Source organism: Crocodylus siamensis, chromosome 5 (genome assembly GCF_052110815.1).
Source record: "Crocodylus siamensis isolate JL-2025a chromosome 5, ASM5211081v1, whole genome shotgun sequence".
NCBI lineage: Eukaryota > Metazoa > Chordata > Crocodylia > Crocodylidae > Crocodylus > Crocodylus siamensis.
The window spans coordinates 3991297-4013984 of NC_143399.1; the positions used below are offsets into that span (position 1 = coordinate 3991297).

At 48.9% G+C, this 22688-nt stretch overlaps 1 protein-coding gene across 12 annotated transcripts in view; it reads right to left on the minus strand.

The window, feature by feature from the left end:
- TMEM275 (transmembrane protein 275) overlaps positions 1-22688 on the minus strand; it is a 54779-nt gene that overhangs the window by 29628 nt on the left and 2463 nt on the right. For 7 of the 12 annotated variants that reach the window (XR_016442552.1, XR_016442547.1, XR_016442545.1 and 4 more), the window contains exons 2-10: positions 15985-16171; positions 13650-15336; positions 10314-10393; positions 8544-9498; positions 7836-7943; positions 7580-7714; positions 6749-6812; positions 5910-6180; positions 5353-5494 (exon numbers count right to left, since the gene is read on the minus strand). Coding sequence is in view for 1 of the 12 variants with exons in the window: in XM_090048666.1 (XP_089904792.1) it covers positions 14706-15254 (549 nt within the window). In the remaining 11 variants the exon portion in view is untranslated. Of the gene's footprint in view, positions 1-5352; positions 5495-5909; positions 6181-6748; positions 6813-7579; positions 7715-7835; positions 7944-8543; positions 9499-10313; positions 10394-12168; positions 15337-15984; positions 16172-22688 lie in introns of those variants that run through there. The other 5 variants (XR_016442551.1, XR_016442549.1, XR_016442554.1 and 2 more) reach the window with 5 other exon arrangements.

Sequence of the window (22688 nt, forward strand, 5' to 3'; positions counted from 1 at the left end):
CCTCCTGTCATCTGGCACAGATCTGGGGTCCTGCCCCCCCGGGAAGAGTCTGGCACAACCCAGCAGCCCCCAGATCTGCATGCCGGATGAAAGGAGGCTGTCGCTTCTGGCAAATTCTGCTTTCAAGACTTCAAGGTACAGTTTTCGATAAACCTCTGCACTCATCTCCTTGAAACTTGGCAGGCTTCACGCCTTCAAGAAATGGGCTACCATCCCTGCAATTGGCGTCTGAATCAGGAACAAAATGACAACTTTTGGGGCATTTTCTTGATTCCCCATTATAGCCTATGGGCGAAACGAGTTGAAACAGTGAAACAGTTTCGACAAAACAGAGTGGGACCGTGCTTTGAAACAAAATGAAATGACGAAACAAAACACTGTCCCTTCAAAACGGTGAAACGGACAGCAAAATGAAACAATGGTGTTTTGCACAGCCCGAGAAGGTGGGCTGAGCAGCAGTGAGAGGAACATATTGTTAGAAGGATAAACAGCAGCTGGGCAGAGAGGGGACAGAGCTATTCATCCAGCCACCAAGCCTGGGAAGCACAGAGCAAGAGGGGGCTGGGGAGAGAAGGGGCTAACACTGAGTTAGTCTATGCTTAGCAGACTTCCAGCTCTTGTGTGACTCTTTTCCCTGTGCACAGCCATGGGATGGAAGGATTACAGATCTGTGGGCCATAGGAAGGGCTCAATGTCCCCCCTACATTGAAGGACTCTGGGGTGGCTGAAGGTCCCAGGCAATGGCCTTGGGAAAGAAGTGACTGATTTAATCACTGAGCTTCGGGGAGCAGCCCTATCACCCATTCTCATGCATGAGGAATGCACTGCACTAGCAATGGAGGGGTGTGTGTGGGATGGGGCAAAGGCAGTGGCCACCACACCATGCAGCTAGGCAAGGTCAATGAATGGGTGGGTGATAGGAAGGCCCAGGGAATGCTGGGAGTGAACCTAGATCTCCTGGGTCCCAAGCCACTGCCTTAACCCACAAGACCAAGGGCTACTAGAGAGAATGCAGATGGGCTTTTCTTTGTGACCGAAAGGCACTGAACCAGGAGCAATGGCCTCAAGCAGCAGCAAGGGAAACATAGGCTGGAGATGAGGAGGAACTTTCTGACTCTCAGGGTGGTCAAGCGGGGAGCAGGGGCCTAGGGAAGTGGTGGAATTTCCATCCTTGGAAATGTTCAAAAGCAGGTTGGACAGACACTTGGCTGGGAGGGTGAAGTCAGGATGCTTCTACCTTGAGCAAGGGGCTGCACTAGATGCCCTCATAAGGTCCCTTCCAGCCCTACTTTCCTATGATCTTATGATTCTGCTTCTGCTATAGTCTCTCCAGTATAACACAGCCCTTCACCCAGCACAGATCCAAATCTAGGCACCTACTTTGGTCTTATGGGATGTAGGCAAGGCTGTCCCAGGTGTTAGTGGTAGTCTGGTGGAGATGGGCTAAGAAACCAGGAGTGTGGCTCCTCCTGTTCTAAACACTGGCCACAAACCTTAGGATGCAGAGAGGAAGGTGAAAAAATTTGGAAAGCACCTTCTTTCTGAGAAATCATACTTTAAAAGTAACTCTCCAAGGCACGGGGGCTTTTCACACATGCACAACTATGCTGCTCTTTTAGACTTAAACCCCAGCCTCACTAAATACCCATGGGTGTATCTACACAAGGTGCTTTACTGTGCATTAGACTAACCTAATGCACAGTAAAGTGTCACCGTCTACACATGTGCAGCAATTACTGTGCACTAGATTAGTCTAATGTGCTGTTTTCTAGTACCGGTAGATACAAGTACTAGAAAAAGAATGCACTCACTAATGCACTGTACCACACATATAGATGCTGACTGGGAGCAAATCGTGGACTGGGAGCAAATCCTCATCAGCCTAGGCAGCAGAGGGCCACAGGGCAGAGATGTCCTAGTTTGACAGGATGCTGCCTCCCAGCCACATGGAGATCAGGACTTGTCCCAACCCCTCTATGTGGCCTGGAGAATTGTCTCTGCCGTGGGGCAGCACTGCCTGATGGAAATTTGTACCCACAGAGATTGGGACCTGATCTCCAGAGAACAAGAAGGCAGCTGCCCACTCAGCTGAGACAGTTCCCTCTGGAGCTCAGGGCTAAGCACCCATGCCTCCTACCAGCCCAGGGCTGGCACCTGGGGGAGCTTCCCACAGGGGTGCGCACATAGACATGGACCAGGGAGAGCTTAATAAGCCTGAATTTTCTACACAGAAAATTCAGGTGCATTACTTGCACGTGTAAACACACCTAGTGAGTTGGTCTCATGAGCTTTTCCAAGGAAGCAGTAAGGCATCCTCTAAGTTTGACTGCTACTGACTGGGTGCATCTAGATGTTCATTAATGCACCTTAGATACTGCACATTTAGTTTAATACTCCCTTAATAAAGTACTAACTAAATGCGTAGTATCTAGAGTTACTGCGCAGTAGTGCCGGCAACCAGTTATTTAGTGATGTTTACTGCGCATTAGCTTAATAACACAGCACAGTAAGCAATCAGCACAGTCTTTGCCATGACATACTACTGTGCCATGTTATTAGGCTAATGCGCAGTAAGCGCCTCATGTAGACGTGCCCACTGATTGGCTTTTATTCTCCTGATGAGTTCAGTGCACTGATATGAGGTTCTCCGGATCTTCAGAAACCAAAGAGCTCTATTTGTCTCCCGATCAGCAATAAAAACACAGGCAAATCACAGCATTGCCTTTTTCTGCTCTATTCAGGATCCGGATTCTGCAGGGCAGCTGTCCAAATCCATCTGAAAAGCTAAAATCAGCAGTGTACGTGCACAGTTATACCTAAAGGGATACAGCACCAGCTTGTTGCAACAAGAGGGAAAAAATCCAAGCTACTAATGAGAGAGCTGGGTGGTTTGGCTCAGTTTGGGGTGAAGATGGCAACCCACAGATCCTCCTGTTTCCAAGCCAGGATAACGGCAGAGGGGAATTTGTCTCAGAAGAAGCGTTCGTGCTACCTGCATGGCAGCAAAGGTCATTTTATCTCCAACTTTACAGCAAACTTTGCTGCCTGGCACAGAGCCACACTTCTGTGTACAACACTGCATGCTCCATCAAAGCAGAGGTTGTAGCAGGAAGTAAGGTTAAGACCTCAGCACTGAGGAGTCTCCTGCCATTTCCGGTGGCTACAAAAAGAGGTGCGACGGGCTGCATAGGAAGAATGAGATTCTGCAGGTCTGATCGCTCTCAGATTCAAACAAGGGTCTGGATCTGGACTCTGCTCTTTGCAATTTGGGTTTGGCAGTAGCGTGATGAGTGGTAGGTGACAGGGCACCCTTCTAGTAGAGGGGACCCAAAAATGAGAGGCACTGCAGACTCTGGTAGTTACACCTCTGGTTTCTGGCCATGACCAAAGGAGTGGAAACAAAGTCTAGCATGGTTCTCTTTCTCCCTTTCATTTTGACCCAAAATTTCATCCTGGACCTGAGACACATTTCCTGACACAAGCTGAATCAAAACTAGAGCACTCGCCTTACAAATCTCTTTTCAATGACCTAAAACTCGTGGAAGAGGTGATATTTTTTTTACTAAATAAAAGATTTTTATTAATTTATCACCTCTTCCATGAGTTTTGATTCCTTTTGGCTCTAGACCAGTATGGCTACAACCTTTTCAGTGACTTGGCGCTTTCTGATGAAAAACCTGTTCCCTCACCCCAGCTCTCACCTCCTGCCGACGAGGGTGCCCAGATATTTAGCTTCATACCCTGCCCCAGTCGACACTAGGGGAATTCAAAAACCATTTCATGTTTGCAAATCACGGCATAAAAGGCTAGATGAACAGCGGGAGATCTGCCAGGTACGGCCTCACAAGGGAAATGGTTGGTAGCTCATTTTTTCAATTACAGCAAATTACACTGAATAAAGCACTTGGAATCACACTGCAGGGGTCAAGCAGGAACAAGCCAGGCGTTGCAGTGCCTACCTTTGCAAAGCAGACCTTTTCTCTCTAGACTGTCTGGTCAGCTTCTCAGATGCTACGATTGTCTTTGAGCCTCTGTTCTATCTTTTGGTCTCCAGCGAGTCGCAAAGGCGGACCACAGCCATATATTAGCTGAAATGTTCATGTATCTCTTGACGGCTACGCTTGCAGCGTGGTGTGTCAAGGGAGCCACCGAACTGTCTTCTCCTAACCTGGGATTACTCAGCAAGAGATCACTCAACCCTTCTGGAGGAGGGACCTTGAGGGTCATCTAATCCAACCACCTGCACAGAGGCTGGATGTGCAGTTCCTCCCCCCCGGGAAGTAACTTGCCCAAAGTCACCATTCCCAATAGGGCAAGAATGGCCAGCCACCAACTTCCCTGAGGAGGTGTTCATATTTAAATCCAGTACCTTTAGCCTCTCTCCCCATTTTCAAATAGGACACTGATGGCACCGAAGCAAGAATCATGCCCCAAAGTCATCCCTGCTGTGAGCAACACCTGTTGGCTTAGCAGTCGGGTTTATCACTGTGAAGAGATAAATGCAACCTCACCAGGGGCTTGGCTTCTCATAAGGCATCTGGAGACTATACCCCTTTCACTCAAGAAATAGCTAACTAATGTTTTACTGCCCTGGGTTACTACTTTATAGGTGGTAGGGTTGGAAGGGACCTGGGCAGATCATCGAGTCCGACCCCCTGCCATGGCAGGAAAGAGTACTGGGGTCAAACGGCCCCGGCAAGGTGTTCATCTAACCTCCTCTTAAAGACTCCCAGGGTAGAAGCCGGCACCACTTTGGTTGGAATTGGTTCCACTGTGAGCGTGTCAAAGCTCGCTCTTGTTATAGGAGGGCAAATATAACATGCGAATGTATTTTAGTGACATTGCAATGAGTCCCAAGGTATATAAATACAGAACAGGGGGTAAAAAGTCATCTGCCATCTATTCCAGTATGAGGACCACCATGCACTGGGCATGAAGAAGCAATCTGGGCTTCTTTTGCTACAGCTCTTTTTTCAAATGATGTGCATGATCCTGCCAATTTGTTTTCACATAAACTGTTTAGAAGCAACTACAATGCTACAGCTCAGGAAAGCACAGCTGGAAGGGACCTTGCGAAGTCATCTAGTCCAGCCCCCTGCTCAGGGTCGGAGGAGGAGGGGAGCTGCTTGCCTACCACAACTGAGGTGCATTCACTTGAGAAGCTGGATACCCAAGATCTAGGTTTTCCCCTTCCTCAGGCGGAGTTTGAACCTGAGTTTTTCTGACTTCCAAGCTTGGGGTTGTAGGCATCACAGCAAAGGTCAAGCATGCTAATGAAGCAAGATGCTGCTTATGAAAGCTTATACATCTCTGATTTAGTTAGTTACCCTGATTTAGGCAGTCTGTGCTCACCTGTCCCTGGTGCCTCTAAGGATGGAGATTCTGCCATGTCTTTAGTAGCCTCAGCCTGAGCGTGCCAGCACAGACCCAAATTATGGAAGAGCAACATGTCTATCCAGGGGATGTCAAACAGCTTTCAGCCAGGACGCCTGTTCTGGGAAGTCAGAGGAACACAGAGTAAAGGATGGAGTTATTGCACAAACAGAAGGGGTAAGAAGGGTGGGCTAACCTGGGCTGTGTTGTGACAGTGACAGATTGCTCTAATCAAGGCAGCCCCAGGGCTAAAGGAAAAGAGAGCCATCCTTCACAGGAGAAACCTTATATGTAAGCCCCTGGGCAGATTAAAGGCATAAGTTGAGGGCAGAATTGGCTAGTGGAAACCAATTCCCATACGTGCAACGGGGAGAGAAGTGGACTGGATTCGGAAAAATACACAGACTGTAACTCTTGACAAAGGGGGAACTGTACAGCACCGGTCTCAGTAGATCCTGCACCTCTTGATAGCACCAGAATTGAAGCATATTGACTATTAATTTAGGAAGCTGTAAGGCTGGGGATGTAGTGCTTACCCAGAGATGACCTACAAGTCTGAGTGGCCGTACTCAGAGATGAGGTTTGATCCAACCACAAGCTCCATTCAGCTAGGTGAGGATTGCATGGTAATTAGCAGCTGTGAATACTCCTTGCCATGTTTAAATGCATTGCTGAACGCTGGGGAATTTCAACTTGGAAAACTGCTCCCAGAGTAGAAACATGTCCATGGCTCTCATGGCTACTAACAGACACGCATCAGAGTTGTCAGGCGAGGTGAAGCACACGGTTTTGCCAGCAGAACAACACCTGGAAGATAAGAGGTTAATAGCATCAAACAACTAAAGGGACATCTATTATCCATCTTAATTACTTACCTTATTTTCTCAGATATAATGCATGCCTATTTCTCCCAAAACAGCTGGGAAAGATTGGGGTGCTCATTCAATGTAAGGAAACAGGATCCCCATGGGTCTGGAAATTTGGGGATAGGGAAGTGGTGACTGTACTAATTGCCACAGCTCTGGGAGCCAGGGCAATTAACCCTGCCACTGCTCGCTCCCTCCCTTCCTGCTCCCGCAGCTACCATGTCTCTGGGCCCATCGGGAGCCCCCCATCCCCAGCTGGAGCAGGACGGCATGCAGAGTTCGTCCAGCATATCAGGCCCTGAACCCAGCATGTGGCTCCATAGCCAGCGATCAGTCCCAGACTCGGGACATGGCCCTGGAGCCAGGAAGCAGGGTTGGACCCAGCACACAGCCCCAGAGCCAGGTTGCCAGATCAGGCCCCACCATGTCATGCAACCCCAGTGTACCAGATCTGGCTGCCTCGGCCCACGGCCCCCAGCCCCTAGTAACCCTAGATCTCTGGTACTTACCTATACCCGAAAGTAAGGCTTTTTTCTTCTTCCTTCTTGGGGCCTTCCAAAAATAAGGTGCGTGCTATATCCAGGGACATGTTAGATGCAAGAAAATACAGTATATTGTACCCAGTACTGCAGTATCTAAGGTCCAAGGATCCTGAGGTACGTACCTTCTCTGTATAACTAAACCCTACTGATCAGAAACAAGTACCTAAATAGCTTTGAGGACCCAGGCATATGAAGCTCAGCCTTTTGATGCACTTCCCCTTCAAGCAGCCCCGCTGAGCCAAGGAAATGCAGTTATCCCCATTGTGGGAACGGGGAACAGAGCAGCAGAAAGGTTAAGGGACTTGGCCAAGGTCAACATGAGAAGCTTGTGGCTGAACAGGGGCTTGAACCAGGCATTCCACCTTGCACACGTTAATCTTACCCACTTGCAATAATCCAGTGTAGCCTATGAACATCATCAAAGCAAAGTCATGTCACTGTTTCTATGAATATTCAGGAGCATATAGGGTTGGGTATCTGACTGGTCAAATAAAGCTCGATTAATTGACCAGTCAAATCTTGGTCAAAATTGTTAAAAAAATTGCCAGTACGTCCAAATAATACACAGAAAAAGGACAACTTTTCCATCAAGAAATGTGTCAAAAAACAATTAAAAAAAACATATTTCTTCCAAGAAAACTACAAAAAGGTAGGTTTTATGTACAACTGCTATAATCCTTGACCAGTCAAAAAATATGCAATATTTGACTGATCAATTGACCATCTTGCCAATCCTAGGAAAACACACATGTACATACACGCATGCGCGCACACACACACACACACATAGGTACTTACCTTATTTTCTCACATATAATGCACACCTTTTCTTCCACAACCAGCAGCTGGGGGAGATTGGGGTGTGCATTCTAGATCCATCCGCCCATCTGTCTGTCCATTCATGCGTCCATTCCTCTCCTTTATTTACCAATCCTTGAAAATATTTGGGGGAAATTCTCAGCTGGTGGAAAACAGGCACAAACTCTCCTAGATTTACAGCAACGGAGGAGCTGGCCCCTTTAATTCTTTAAGAAACAGGCTCACCATGACTCACCGTGCAGGTTGCTGAATGGGGTTGTCAGTACACAAAGGTGTCAGAGCCTGGAGGGGCTTTTCTTCTTGGCTGGATTATTCAGAGCCTTTATGAAGGAAAAACAATGCACTGGGGAGAACAAAAGTAGAAGATAAAATGTCTCTGTAGGCCAGGTTGGATTCATTGCTCCAAGGCAGCAGAAGCAAATGCCAGCCATGCCAATGTGTTTGCAGGGCTTGTCTCTCACACACTGCTCTAGGGGCTGATTTGGTTGCTGTGCGAGGGCCTCATTGCTGAAAACTGGACTCTTTTGCCACCATTCTGCTCCTTCATTACAGACTACTTCCTTCCTTTCTTCCTTTTATAGCATGGAGCATACCCTACCCCCTTGGCTCCTAAGGAGAGAGCGCTGTCACCTAGGAATGGAGAGTCAGATCAAGAACTATTTTGGCTTTGAAGGTACAGGGAGCTAACTACCTTGTCCAGAGGTTTTCCTATGAATGGAAAAACTCCAAGACTACCTTTCAGAGGAGAAACTGCTTTATGGACTTGATGGGGACTATGCGGTGCTGTCCTTTTATCCCCCACAAAAGGAAAACAAAGGGGCAACCATGGTTGGACAAGGTCCTGGAATAAAAAGAGAACTCGCCTCTCTCCTCTTAAGAGCAGCTGTTTATTGTAAAGTTCACATTCAGATCAGGCAATGGCAATGCAAAAATGTACTCATACCTGGGAGGCGAGATGCAGGCTGGTTTCCAAGATCTCCGAGTTCTCGCTGGCTGTTCAGTTCCTCAGGTCTGTCATCCCCAACCCTCTCCAGGTTCACAATCATAAATATAAATCATTAATGACATGCATCTAAATAAACGTTGACTGGATATATGTTAATAAAAGAGGCTGGTTGTCTAGACCAGTGGTCTCCAAACTTTTTTGATTGTGCACCCTATCAGTAAAAAAGTTTTGAGCACCCCCCCCCAATATGTGCATATTTATATAATGTGCACCCCTATCAGTAAAACATTTTTGAGCATGCACCCCCAATATACGTATATTTATATAAATAGGAATAGAAATAGAAGTTCTAGTATTTTCTTCCCGCACCTCAACGGATCGTCTTGCGCACCCCACTTTGGAGACGTCTAGAACACCCCCTCCAGTGAAGTGAAAGAATTAATGACAGAGCTCCACTTTCATTGCTTAACAACTGTTTAGCTAGGATGGTCTTTAGAGGTTATCAGTTAGGTTTCCACTCAACACTGAGTGCTGGTCCTTATGGTAATGGGCTTTAATCACAGTCATAATGGTCATAAGCTCCTAGAAGAAGGTTTTGGACTGGATGCAATGGTCATAAACTCCTAGAAGAAGGTTTTGGACTGGATGCAATGGTCATAAACTCCTAGAAGAAGATTTCAGACCAGATATAAGGAAAAAACGTCACGGTTCGTGTGAGCAGACTCTGGAATAGACTCCCAGCGGTGGTGGTGCTGGCACCTACCCTGGAGCTCTTCAAAAGGAGACCCGACACACGCCTTGCTGGAGGTAATTTGACCCCTGCAGTCTTTCCTGCCCAGAGCAGCGGGCTGGACCCGATGATCTCCCGAAGTCCCTTCCAGCCCTAAACTTCAGTGAGTCTGTGAATTCCTTTGTTCCTATTACTCTGGTCAAACACGGTGTCAGTCTTTTCCTGTTGGAATCAGCAGAAACATGGAACCAGGCTCTGCAACCCTGTCTTGGCACAAGGTTAACCTAGCATTTCTGTGGTTTCCGCGACACGTTTACAGCGCCCAAGCGCAACGGAGGACGTATATAAGATGAAGGCACTTATACCAAAGTTTCTAAAGTGTTCCTTACGCAGTGACATACCCCAAGGAAAGTCAGTTGGAGAAGATCACTCCCTGCTGTAACATGTTCAAGTAGGACATCCCACCCAGGAAACTAGGGAAAGCAAAAATAACCAGCATGCCATGCTTGGGGCCTGGGGAAATCAAGTCCTCTCTTTGTGTGCCTTTTATAGATGTAAGCCTCTCCTCCTTTTGAAAAACCCAGCCAAAAATATTGGCCACTCCTCCTGAGCTTGTTTCCAAATTAACCACTAATGAAACTGCGACAAATCCCTCTGCTGCTTCACCTAAAACATTTCCCCACTCCTTTACATCCTCACTTCTACGGTTGGGCAGCACCGCTCTCTGTTATTAGCAGCCACCATGTTCCTCCCTCAAGGCAACGCCACGTCGATGATGGATGAAGTTATTCGCCACATTGCATAGCCTTTGCCTGCCCGGTAGAGGTGTTGTGAGGTGTATAAAACACTCAGGGATCCCCAGGTGAAAAGCACAGTGGACTGGCAGGAATAATACAAAGCAGTTTCCCTGAATCCATCCCTGTTTATCTGCATTCACTTCACGCTCACCAAGCACCAAAATAAGGGGGAAATGGCTCCTGCCCTAACAAGTAGGCTAAGTGGAATAGACATTGCCATTTACTTAGCTTAATATTTACCTGGTGTACTCCCGGGGGCAGAGAGACTCACCCTGCAGCACTTGGAAACAGGCTTAGAGTTAGGACAAAGGTCAACACAGCTGTAAGCAGAAAAGGATCAAGGAAAGGCATCAGAAGGCATCTGGGAATCTCAAAGCTGTTCCTTTCTTGCCTCGCCTGGTTTTGAAAAGCAATATCCTTCCAAGAAGTTTTCTTTAGCCCTGTTTGTATCTGCAGGTTCCCATTTGACCTCCCATCTGAGCTCCTCCAAGAGCTCATTTCACAGCCCTTCCTGCAGCCGTAATGCCTGGGAAGGAGAGATTTCCTTCCATCCGAAATCATTTCTCTGGGTGCAAAAGAGAATCTCTTGACGAGGTAAGTTTCCAGCCTCTCCAATCTCTCTTTTCTCCCCACCCGAGTTCTCCCTACCCACCACCTCTCTCCATCTCTGGGCTAAGTGCAGGAACAAAATACAAAGCAGATAGCATGTCTCCACTCATTTGCACACACACAAAACAAACCACATTCATACTCACAGTCTTAAATATTCACCCTTACGCTTCCCCCCACCTGCAGGTCTGAACACATACCATATTAATATTCGCCCATTCACTTAGACGAGACTGGGGAGGTTAGTACTTTATTAAGTAGTTTAAGTACTTAATAAAGCACTCAGAGGAGACTCCTGTATTTTAAGTATTTAATAAAGTACTATGCTTTTCGATAAGGTCTCAGCTACGCTGGCCTTTAGGCATCATTGCTTAATTATGTGGGATAACACGAGTTTTCTTTGATCGTGGATGCTATGCTGAATAAACATGCACCCTTACAAAAACGCACACGTGCTCCCATGCATATAGTCCTTTATGGCTTATTTCTCCTGTTACTCAAAACCCAAGATTGCAGTTGCCTAATACTTTGTACTTTTTCCTATGATCCTCAAAGGGCTGACTCTACTAGACCTATGGGGAGATGGAGGCAGAGAGCTGTGAAGTGAACAGACAGAGGCTATAGGATAACTCAGTGTCAGACCTGGGATTAGTACACAGGAGTTCCCAGCTCCCACCCTCTGTTAAAACCACAAGACTCAGTGTCCGCTCAGAAAAGCAGCCCAAAATCTCTTGTGAAGAGATCACATACGATATAAGGACATGGACCCTGCCTAAAAATACCTAATATACCTCCCCACTGATGCCAGTGGAGTTGCTACATGCAAGACAGGGCAGAATTCAATCCATAATACACATACCTTGACTTAACTGAAAAAACAAGGACCCAGCTGCAACTGCTGTGTGCGACTCCCCAGCGATCACTACAAACCAGCCTGTGCCAGATAATGTATTTGATGGCTATGTCTATAGGGAGGATGATACCTCCAGCCTCCCAGTGGGGAGAGCTAATCTCCATCTCCCACTCAATCACTTGCTGTGGCCTCAAAAGCATCCTGAGAAAGCTTGCCTTCTGGCAGGTGCTAGTACCTGACAGGAAATGAATAATGCCACTGTGGGCACATCCACACGTTCATTAATGCAACTTAGATGCTGCACATTTAGTTTAGTACTTGGTTAATAAGGTACTAACTAAATGCGCAGTACCAAGAGTTACTGCGCAGTAGCACCAATGAACAGTTATTTAGTCATGCTTAATGCACTTTAGGCTAATAACACAGTGCAGTCGGGTATTAGCAAGAGTTTGTGCTGTGACCCACTTCTGCACAGTGTTATTAGGCTAATGCACAATAAGTGTCTCATGTAGACGTGCCCTGTGTAAGGCACAGATGGAGAAACAAATTGCTCTTGCTACAGAGACACAACCAACCACAATGGTATGAGAAGAGATTTAAGAAGAACTGAAACAGCACATTCCAGCAAAAAAGTCACCAAGAGCTATTTTTAATAGGTCTCTCTTCACATTACACAGAAAGAATAACAACAATAACCATAATAAAAATCAACCTTTACACCACCACCAACAAAAAAAAAAAAAAAAAATCAGACTTTCATCACAAGAAAAAACTCCTGGACTCCTGCAGTGCAAGAAGGATGCACAGAGTTGCACGTTATTTATTCACAGCCAATCACGGAGGCAGACAGACGGGGAAAACTGAAAAGCAGGACAGCGCCACATCAGGAGAACACCCCCACCTCTATCCCACATCATGTCTAGGAGGGTGGCATTGCCATACCCTCCGCTCAGGGGAAGGCAGCAGAAACAGGTGGTTTGTTAACACACGGATACCTCATTGTTACCCTGGCCAACATGCCATCACCCCTACCATCATCACCTTGCCCAGCTCATGAATGATCATGATGGAGAGTGATTTCATTGAACAAATTCCCAGAAGACCATCAGCGATTTGTAAAGCGAGCTGGGGGCCATCCTATACTAGCCAGTGTTAGCATTTATCAGGCCAAACAGGTGTGGAAAGAAATCCTAGTGACAACCAATGAATGACAACCACCAGCAGGTAGTTATCCAAGTTATCCTGGTTATCCAAGACCAGATAAGCAGGACCCTGGAGACCCAGCTGAGGGCACAGAGCAATTTTGCCTTCTTGAGGGTCCGAACACATGAGAAAGTTACACCGGTGCAATCAACACAAGTGTTTTTGTAGCGTACCTTAGACCCATTTCATCAGTCTCATGAGATTTGGTGGGGTTCCTCCCTCTCTTTAAACACCCACCTCTTGGAGTCATGTGAACAGGTGAGGCCCTCTGTTTTCTTGTTAGCACAGCGGGTCTATATACCCCTCTGGGTTGTGGGGAAAAGGCCTGACAGCATGTCCCCTCCAAAAGAAGGTCAGTAACCTGAATCTGACACCATTTGCCAGCACAAAGAAGCAAGCAAAATAATGCACATTAGATTTCAAGGCCCTGTTTTGGATTTGTGGGGGCTTGGCTCATGGTTTATGAGCATCTGGGGCTGGAGCTTAAGGCCCCCTGAGACCTGCCCTTTCAACCACTCTTCAGGCCCTTTTGTGCAGGGCTCCCTGGGGATCTTCGCTGGAGCTGGCTGCCTCCTCTCCACCGTGCCCCATCCATCTTGCAGAAGAGGCAGCTGCAAGGAGCAGAGATGAATGCTCTTGATGGTGGTATTAATATCCACTGCTGAAAGGCCAGCTGTGCATGAGGGAAGCAGGCTGCATAGCAGCTCCTCAGCTCTACATCTCGCCCAACTACAAGACGGCCTCATCCCTGCACCCCTGGAGCACCCAGAATGAGGAGGGAGTCTTTCATGCACAGCAGTGGACAATACTGACCTCTCTTCCAGAGCATCAAAGGCCTCTCCAGGACTTTATACTCCATACCCCTCCCCCTCTGCCTCACAATACCCCAGTGACTTCACCAAGGGACTTACGTCGCTTCCTACATCTTGTACAACTTACAGCCAACCAACAGGACCGATGGCCACTCGCTGCAAGGTAAAAGAAATCCTGTCATCACCTTCTAGCTCCACTGGCCTGTTTCATGATCAGGGCCATAAGGTAACTTTCCCCTCCCAAATAAAAGCAGATGTATGCTCAATCTGTGTGCCCCAGCATGCGCCAGGTAGCATCTAATTCTGATCCACTGCTACTCCTCCATGTGGCCTCTTGACACCTGAATCAGCGCATAGTCATTTCCCCTCCCATTTTATCTGTGGGCTGTCCCAGTGCTAGTCTTCCTTTCAGCCCATTTTAATCACCCCCCTGCTGTCCCTCTGCATTCGAGCACAACTGACCTTCTGAGATGCATGGTTTACCGGTATCACAACCAAGATACGTCTGAATGATCAGAGAGGAAAAATGACCCATGTTCTTTGCCTCACAACAGACCTGTGGGAGGTGAAAAATCACAAAGAGAAAGGAAAGGTTTGGAAAAGATCAAAAAACATGGAAGTTACAATTTGTGTTGTATTTGCAATTGCATTAGAGTAAATTGCCCTCCAAAGAAGCCCAACCCCAAAGCTCTGTAAGTATCCAGTTACTGGGTGATACCGATTTCTAATTACCGCTGTGTCGGTCTTTTTATTGCATTAAACAACGGTATCACTTGCAAAGAGAAAGAGCCATCGGCACTCCGTGGCCCTGAATTCTAGCCACCGAGTTATCGTTTCTTTAAAAACCTGTTAAATAAATTAATTCATTCGAAAAACATTAGAAAGGTCCATAATTGCCCAGTAACTGGATGGTGGCGACTCTCTAGCCGTCACTTTTTGTGAACTCTTATAAACACACACAACCCCCTCCAGAAAACACTTGCATTCTCCTACTATGTTTGCTATTTTCCACATCCCCCCTCTTTCCTTTCTCAATGTGCCTTAAGAGGCCAACAACACATCTGCTAGCCACTCAGGAGCAGAGTTCAGATGCCCTCCCCATAGCTGCATCCTTCTGACCACAGTACGCCTGCTAATGTGCACGTGGACTCGGTTTTAGGATGTGACAAGGTCTCTGGGCAAGTTAAGCTGTATGGAGTCCCCCCCTGCTGTGTATTTGGCTGCTGGCCCGTTGCCCTCCATTGTGAAGAGTTTGCAGGTCTTAGAGGTCTCGTGGACGGGTGTGGACTTTTTGGAGGACACTGGAGAGCTGGTGGGGCTGAGCTGGACGGCGGTGGTGTCTTGGACGGTGTGCTCACTCGTCTCGATCTCAAAAGCCGTGCTCCCGGGTTTGATGAGCCCCATGTTGGAACCCGGCTTGGATTTCCTTGCTCCGTGAGCGGGAGGTCTCCGGCTACAGATGCAGCACGCCCCAAAGAAGGTGAAGGCCACCACCAGCAAGATGGGTCCAATGATGATGGGAGGGTTGTTCACGGGCAGGAAGGTCCCGAAAGCAAATGCTCCCACCAGGGTGATGTTGATTCCTGCCAGCATGATGCAAAGTCCGCAGGCGCAGCAGAGTGCAGGTGAAGGGAGCCCCGGAGGCCGGGTTTTTTTCTGGCTGGGTTTCTTGGGCAAAGAGGTGCTGCTCTTTTCACTGAACATGTTGAGCCGTGTCTCTGAGAGGACCTCACTCCTTACAGCTGACACATGGCATTGGCGAGATAACGCCTTCTCTTGGACTTCCCTGAAAAGTCAGAGAAGCAAGAAAGAGTGTCACTGAATAACCATCATTGCATTGTGCTGGTACTCAGAGACCCCTTCCTGAGGGATAAATCAGGGACCCCCTTCTTGACATCCCTTGACAGTCATGATGCCCACCCAGAGCTCAACAGCATCCGGGGCATCGATGTGCTACTTGCCCACTGGCCAGTCCCATCTCAGACAACATTTCCTACCTCTCATATGTGGCTTTCATGAATGAGCTATTGAGAAGCAAGCACCCCACACCCACTGCAGCGCCAACCCCCAAACCCCGAGCTGCAGCAATGAAACTGGGCTAGGGCACGAAGCACCCTGCTGATGCCCTCCGGTAGGCCAGGAACAGAGATCTCCAGTAGCAACAGGGACCACAGACTCTCTCTGACACAGGCTTGGAGCCCATTCACTGTAATGTTATCGCACCGCCAGGTTGCTGGCACAGTGCTCGTGTTTTGCTTTGCTTTTGCAACAGGGAGCAATGCTCATTTTCAGAGGCTGACTTCAGGGCAGCTTCACTGCCTCATGTCTAGGTTGAGCCTGTGTGGGGCCCTATGGAGCATCCTTCTGGGTGAGGTCTTCTCAGTATCACCACAGAAGGATCCACGGCTCATCCTCAACGTCTTTGCTTTGTCACCTTGTGCTTCGCTTGATCTATCGGTCGTTTCCACTTGTCGCCCCTCAGTTCAGGCTTGTATCATGGGCTTCTTGAGACAGGAAACGTTCTCCTTGGTCTGTGCTCTCTCCGCCCCTGCTCTAAAGGGGTCTCTGAGCACTGGCGTAACACAAATCAGTCAATCGGAGGAAGCGACTTGCTCAGGATCCTGAGGGAAGTAAAAAACTGAGTCAGTAACCCAAACCACAGGCTGAAGCCCCAGTTGATTACAAGCCAATGCAAGATTATCGCAACTTCCAGAGACAATTCTCCAGCCCCACCATTGCTGGCCCATCAGTGAGAAAAAGCAGCCAAACAGAAACAAAGTAGTGGGAATCTGGAATAGGTTACTTAGAAAGGTGTGGGCTCTCCATTCTTGGAGGTTTTGAAGACCCAGGTAGACAAAGCCTTGCCTGGGATGATGTAGTTGGGGCTGGTCCTGCTTGGAGCAGGGGGTTGGGCTAGATGCGACCTCCTGAGCTCCCTCCCAACCCAAATTTTCTATGACACTGATCCTCTGATATGCCAGGGAACGAATCCAAAGCTCTCCAGAAAACATATCTGTATACATACGTCCTTCACTGAGCCATCCAATCACTGGGATGCACACGGCCAGATACTATTCCTCTTGCCTAGCAAAGCATTACCATTTCAGCCCACTTTCCTCATTCCTTGACTGTTGTTTTGACTTCCAAATAACCCAGGAGTCTGCACTTGGATTGAGGTGAGAGTGAGCATTTATTATCAACTCTTAATTGCTGCAGACTTTGAGGCCAGTCACCACATCCTTGTTATGCCCCCGAAGATGGGCCTGACAATCAAAGGCATTCCAGTGGTCTTCCTATCATCCTAAGAAACAACACAGATCTCCTTTTTTGGGATCAGGAAACAGAAGCTCATCCTGCCTGGTGAATGACATTGAACTGCAGAAGCAACACTTGCTTCCCACAGGACAGGGGGCATTAGATCATGGCAGGACTCTCAGCCTCAAAAGATGATGGATGGTAATGATGCGAGTGCCTAGATGCCTGGTATTACTGCCATCCAGCCCTGGAGGTCACTCTGCGCTGCTAGTGCCACTCCATAGCAAGTAGCAAGGAACCGCAAACTCTCCCTGACACCGGCTGTCTCAGAGGCTTGAAGAAATGTGCAGCCCCATGCACTGCAATGTTACTGTACAGCTCGAGATCACCAGCACGATGCTAGTGTTGCCTTTGCTTTCACAGAGGCGAGAAAGGGACTGACTGCAAAAAGAAGGAAATGAATCTACAGCATCTTCCCTTCATTCTTGCCTCTCCTCTCCTCTCAGCCCAGAGCATTTTCATAGGCATCAATGTGCTCCTGGGGAGAGCAGCAGAGGGAAGAACAGACCGAGATGTTGCTGCTTAATAACATGAAAAGACACACAGATCTCACCTGAGGGGATGAGAGGCCATGTAGTCACTAGGAGGCAAAACCTGACCTGAGACTGCACCCTAGAGAAGTGCCTTCCAGTGCCATTTTCTGAATGGGGATTACAAGGGCAAACATGGTGGAGAACAGGTTGCTTCTCTGCAAGAGCCAAGGGTCACCATAATGCGAGCGCAGCATCTGGCCACTCAAGAAATACCATGTTTGCTTGTATACCATACGCCCTCAAATCAGACAGACACCTTGTTTTGGGAAGGCAGAATGAAGAAACACAAAGATTTTTCTTTTTAAACAAACTGCTCAGAATCTGTTTCCTCGATGAAAACGTTCACACCCAATTGCTGACCTCCAATGTTTGGGGGAAAGGTGAGTATGTTATATGAATAAGTAAGGTACATTAGCGAAGGAACAAAGCCATCCCCCAATCTCACTGCTGTTGTGCCCAAATGTTTGCTGTATATCAGCCTGCCTGAAAGTCCAGCTGAACTTCTTTAACATGCTTTCCCGGGGCGGTGAAGTGTTCCTGAATTGCCAGGAGATACAAACACCTCTCCTGGGTCCTCCAGTTCCACTGAAAATAGATTGCTAGTTTTGAAAGGTATTGAACCACCTCAACTAGATGATTTGAAACTTGCAGGGCTAAGTCCCTGCTCATTTTGTGAGCATCTCTTTGACGAGTGCTTCTCTACACAGAAGCCCCAGGGTAAAGGAAGAGTTGCCGGCTCCATGCAACAGCTTAAGTGCAAGCATCACTCGAGTCAATGCAAGATCCACCTGAGAGTGGAGTGTATGAGCAATCCTGATTTTCCCTGCACTCCCTTTCTTTGGGTGGACGATGCTCCAGCTGGGATATCGTGTGTTACCTGGGCATCAGCAGCTTGACCCTGCAATACAGAAGGTCTAAAAATGATCTGTTTAGGTGACTAAAAGGACTAGAAAAGAAATACACTGCTCTACCCCGCTTTTCCCCCAGACACACGCACACTCTCCAGTGCTGTGGGATTTCTCAGTAAGGGAAATGGAAGACGCAGGTTCAGGAACAGAGACGTATTCCTTTGGATCCCCGGTTATGGGCTGTCCCAGGCAAGGAAAGCCGTCCTCTCCTGCGCTGGTCCACGTGAGCTGAATTGGTGAGTTCAGTCCACACCCAAGCAGAACTGGCCAGTCCTCCAAGATGCAGCCTGATGCAAATTAATGAGTGCAACAGCATTCAGCCTCTTCCTGCCTGCCACACATGCAGATCATCGGCACTACATCTGCCTCTCTCCACCCCCAGGATCAACCCCTGAGATTGCTGCCTCTGATCTAAATCCCACTGAAGTTAATAGGAACTTTTCCACTGAATCCAAATCTTGGGATCAAGCCCTTTGCAGGTGCTCCTCCTCTGCCCCTTTAACTGCACATTCCCCTCCCAAAAGGCAGCACTGGGCTTCACCAAGTCAGACAGCTTGCCCCCTTTCAAACTATCATATCTAGCACATGCAACATGCATTGCTTTCGCCCAAAAATCAACTGCAGGAAACTGGGGTACACATCGTAAGTGAGGAAATACAGTAATAGTAATAGTAGTTTCTGCAGTCAACCTCTGTGGGGATGGGGGGGCGGGAATGAAGTAAAAGCAATACAATACAGTGATCATACTCAACTCCCTAGCTGCTGCTACTCAATATTTTCAAGGTAAGATCTCCCCCCCCACCCCTTCCATCTCCCTTTATTCTGCCTTGCAAGAGCAATGGTGCATGTGCAGGTGCATGAGGAACAGGTCCAAGAAGGCGATATTTCCCTTTTATGTAGCATTGGACAGGCTGCAGTTGGAGTGCTGCATCCAGTTTTGGGTGCCGCACTTCAAGAGGGATGTGGACACTCTCGAGAGGGTCCAGAGAAGGGTCACTTGTATGGTTAGGGGCCAGTAAGGGGAGATTGAAGGACCTGGATCTCTTCAGGCTCCAAAAGAGAAGGCTGAGAGGGGATCTTGCGGCCGCCGACAAATTCATCAGGGGGATGCAGCAAGGGATCGGAGATGCGCTATTCACCAGGCGCCTCTTGGGGTAACAAGGAGCAATGGTCACAAACTGACAGAGAGCAGATTTAGGCTAGGCATCAGGAAAAACTTCTTTCCGGTGAGGGTGGCCAAAATTAGGAATGGGCTCCCAAGGGGGGTGGTGCTCTCCCCTGCTTTGGGGGTCTTTAAGAAGAGGCACAACATGCACCTGTCTAGCCTCTTTCCTGCCCCGGGCAGGGGGTCAGACTGGGTGGTCTGCTAAGGTCCCTTTCTGACCCGAACGTCTATGAATCCATGAACAAGGTGTAATTCTTATTTGGGAGCATGAGCTATGTGGGAAAATTTGGTAACTCTGCTCCCAGCTCTGCTGGTGGTGTTCAATCACTGCACGGCTACCTCCTATAATACTGAGGAAACGCTGATCAGTCTTGGGCTGTTTCAGTTCTCCTCTGTAAGGCAGCGTGTGGCCGATGAACAGCCAGTCTCTCTCTGCTCCCAGAAATTAGAAAGCAAAAGGTGTGACTGATCATGCTCATTTTCCCCTAGGTTTTTCAATAGGATCTCAATAGCATTTGTTAGTGGTCACCCTTAGTTACACCGAATATACCATTAGTCACTGCAGGATGGCACTAATACTGCAGCAACAGCATAACACAAGACCCAAGTGCTGGTAGCAAGGAGACCAATGCTGCTCATTGTCTCAGCACAACGTGAGCACCACCGGCGTGAGATGAGGCACAAATCCTCACCCAGCTCTGCGCAGCCCCAAGGGTTGTGTAAGCAGCAGCTGCCAGGATACAGCGAATCTGCACCAAAGCACCACATCCCAAAGAGACAGCCTGGCAGTATAAGGAAGAGGGATATAGGAGAGGAGCTAGGATCTTTTGAGCTGTGTTTTCCCTGTGGGGTAATGAGGAAAGTCAAGAGGGAGGCATCACTACAGTGGGTTTTCCAACCAGTGTACCCACAGTGGCAGAAAGGGCTCAGCTCCTTCTCTTCCCTGAGCTGATGTTAGCATTAGGGGCTATCGGCTTTACAGGCGGGATAGAGAAGGAAGGAAAGTCGTGGGGTCAAGGAGCAACACACATCTTCTGCCAGCAAAATGGGGTCTGAGGAGGGGCAGGCTGAAGTGCTCTGGGTCAAGATACAAGGGGGCCGTGGGGAGAGGGATCTAATGGTGGGGGTCTACTACAGACCCCCCAACCAAGGGGAGGAGCTGTACCGGGAATTTTGGGGCCAGCTTGCAGAGGCACTTAAGGTGAGGGATGTAGTTGTCATGGGAGATTTAAATTACCCGGACATCTGCTGGGAGGAGCAGTCAGCCAGGTTGGACCGTTCCAGGAGGCTCCTGGCCCAGCTACAGGACCTCCACTTAATCCAGGAGGTGCACGGTCCCACCAGAGGAAATGCCCTGCTGGACCTGGTCCTGGCCACAGGCGATGACCTGGTCGGGGACCTCCAGGTCCTCGACCACCTGGGCAATAGCGATCACCGCTTGCTGAGGGTTCACCATCCAGCGCAGCGTGTCGAGGGCCTGCAGCAAGGCGGTAGCCCTAGACTTCAAGAGGGCCAACTTCAACGAGTTCAGATTGGTGGGGGAGGCGCTGGGGTCCCTGAGGGCAGGGGAGCTCAGTGCCCAAGATGAGTGGTCGTTCCTTAAGGAGACGATACTCCGGGCCCAAGGGGTGACCATCCCAACAAGAAGCAAGGGGGGCAGGAGTGCCCGAAAGCCCCCGACTCACCAAGGGCATCCGGGAATGCCTACTTACCAAAAAGGCGGCGTACACCCGGTGGAAGGGGGGTGCTGTCTCCAAAGAGGAGTAAGTATACCCTCTGCTCGGGCCTGCAGGGAGGCTGTCAGGAACGCTAAGGCGGACTAGCGTCCAAGATCAAAGATAATAAAAAGTCCTTTTTCAAATATATAGGGAGGATGAAGAAAGCACCAGGTAATGTGGGGCCCCTGCAAGATCCTCTGGGCAATCTGGTGGAGAAAGCAGACCTCTTTAACCAATTCTTCACCTCCGTTTTCAAGGGCAGGGACCGGGACTGGGACTCCCCCACTGTAATGCAAGACAGACTTGAGGGGAACGCCTCCAGACCTCGGGGTGGGGAGGACCGGGTTAGAGAGCTTCTGGAGGGGCTGGACATGCTCAAGTCAGCGGGTCCAGATGCTCTCCACCCCAGGGTGTTGGGGGAGCTAGCTGGGGTTATTGCAGGGCCCTTGGCACGGCTTTACAAGCGCTCGCGGCGCTCGGGCCAGGTGCCAGATGACTGGAAGATAGCTAACATGGTCCCCATCTTCAAAAAAGGAAAGAGAGAGGACCCGGGCAACTATAGGCCCATCAGTCTTACCTCAATCCTAGGGAAACTCTTTGAGAAGATACTCGAGGAGCACATCTGTGATGGGCCGGCTTCAGGGATGATGCTCAACGGCAACCAGCACGGTTTCATTAGGGGCAGGTCTTGTCAGACCAACCTGGTTGCCTTTTATGATCAGGTCACAAAAGCATTGGATGCAGGTGTCACCGTGGACTTCATCCTTCTGGACTTCAGCAAGGCCTTTGACACCGTCTCCCACCCCATCCTCATTAAAAAATTGGGCGACTGTGGCACTGATGCCTACACAGTCAGATGGATTGCAGATTGGCTCAAGGGTTGTACTCAGAGGGCGGTGGTGCGTGGGTCATATTCGACCTGGGGGGAAGTGGGCAGCGGAGTCCCCCAGGGCTCGGTCCTTGGGCCCGCGCTGTTCCATCTCTCTATCAGCGATTTGGATGAGGGGGTGAAATGCAACCTGTTTAAATTTGCTGATGATACCAAAATTTGGGGTGAGGTGAGCACGCTAGTAGGGAGGGAAAGACTGCAGCAAGACCTGGATAGGTTACAGGGGTGGGTTGACATAAACAGGATGTGTTTCAATACTGACAAGTGCAGGGTGCTGCACGTGGGCAGTAGGAACCAGCAGCACACTTATAAGATGGGAAACTCCCTTCTCGAGAGCACAGAGGCAGAAAGGGATCTTGGGGTCATTACTGACTCCGAGATGAACATGGGCCGACAATGCGAGGTCACGGTTGGCAGGGCTAACCGCACCTTGTCGTGCACCCACAGATGCATCTCGAGCAGGTCCAAAGAGGTGATCCTCCCCCTCTATGCGGCACTCGTCAGGCCGCAGCTGGAGTCCTGCATCGAGGTCTGTGTGCCGCACTCCAGGAGGGATGTGGACAGCATGGAGAGGGTCCAGAGGAGGCCACTCACATGGTCAGGGGCAGCA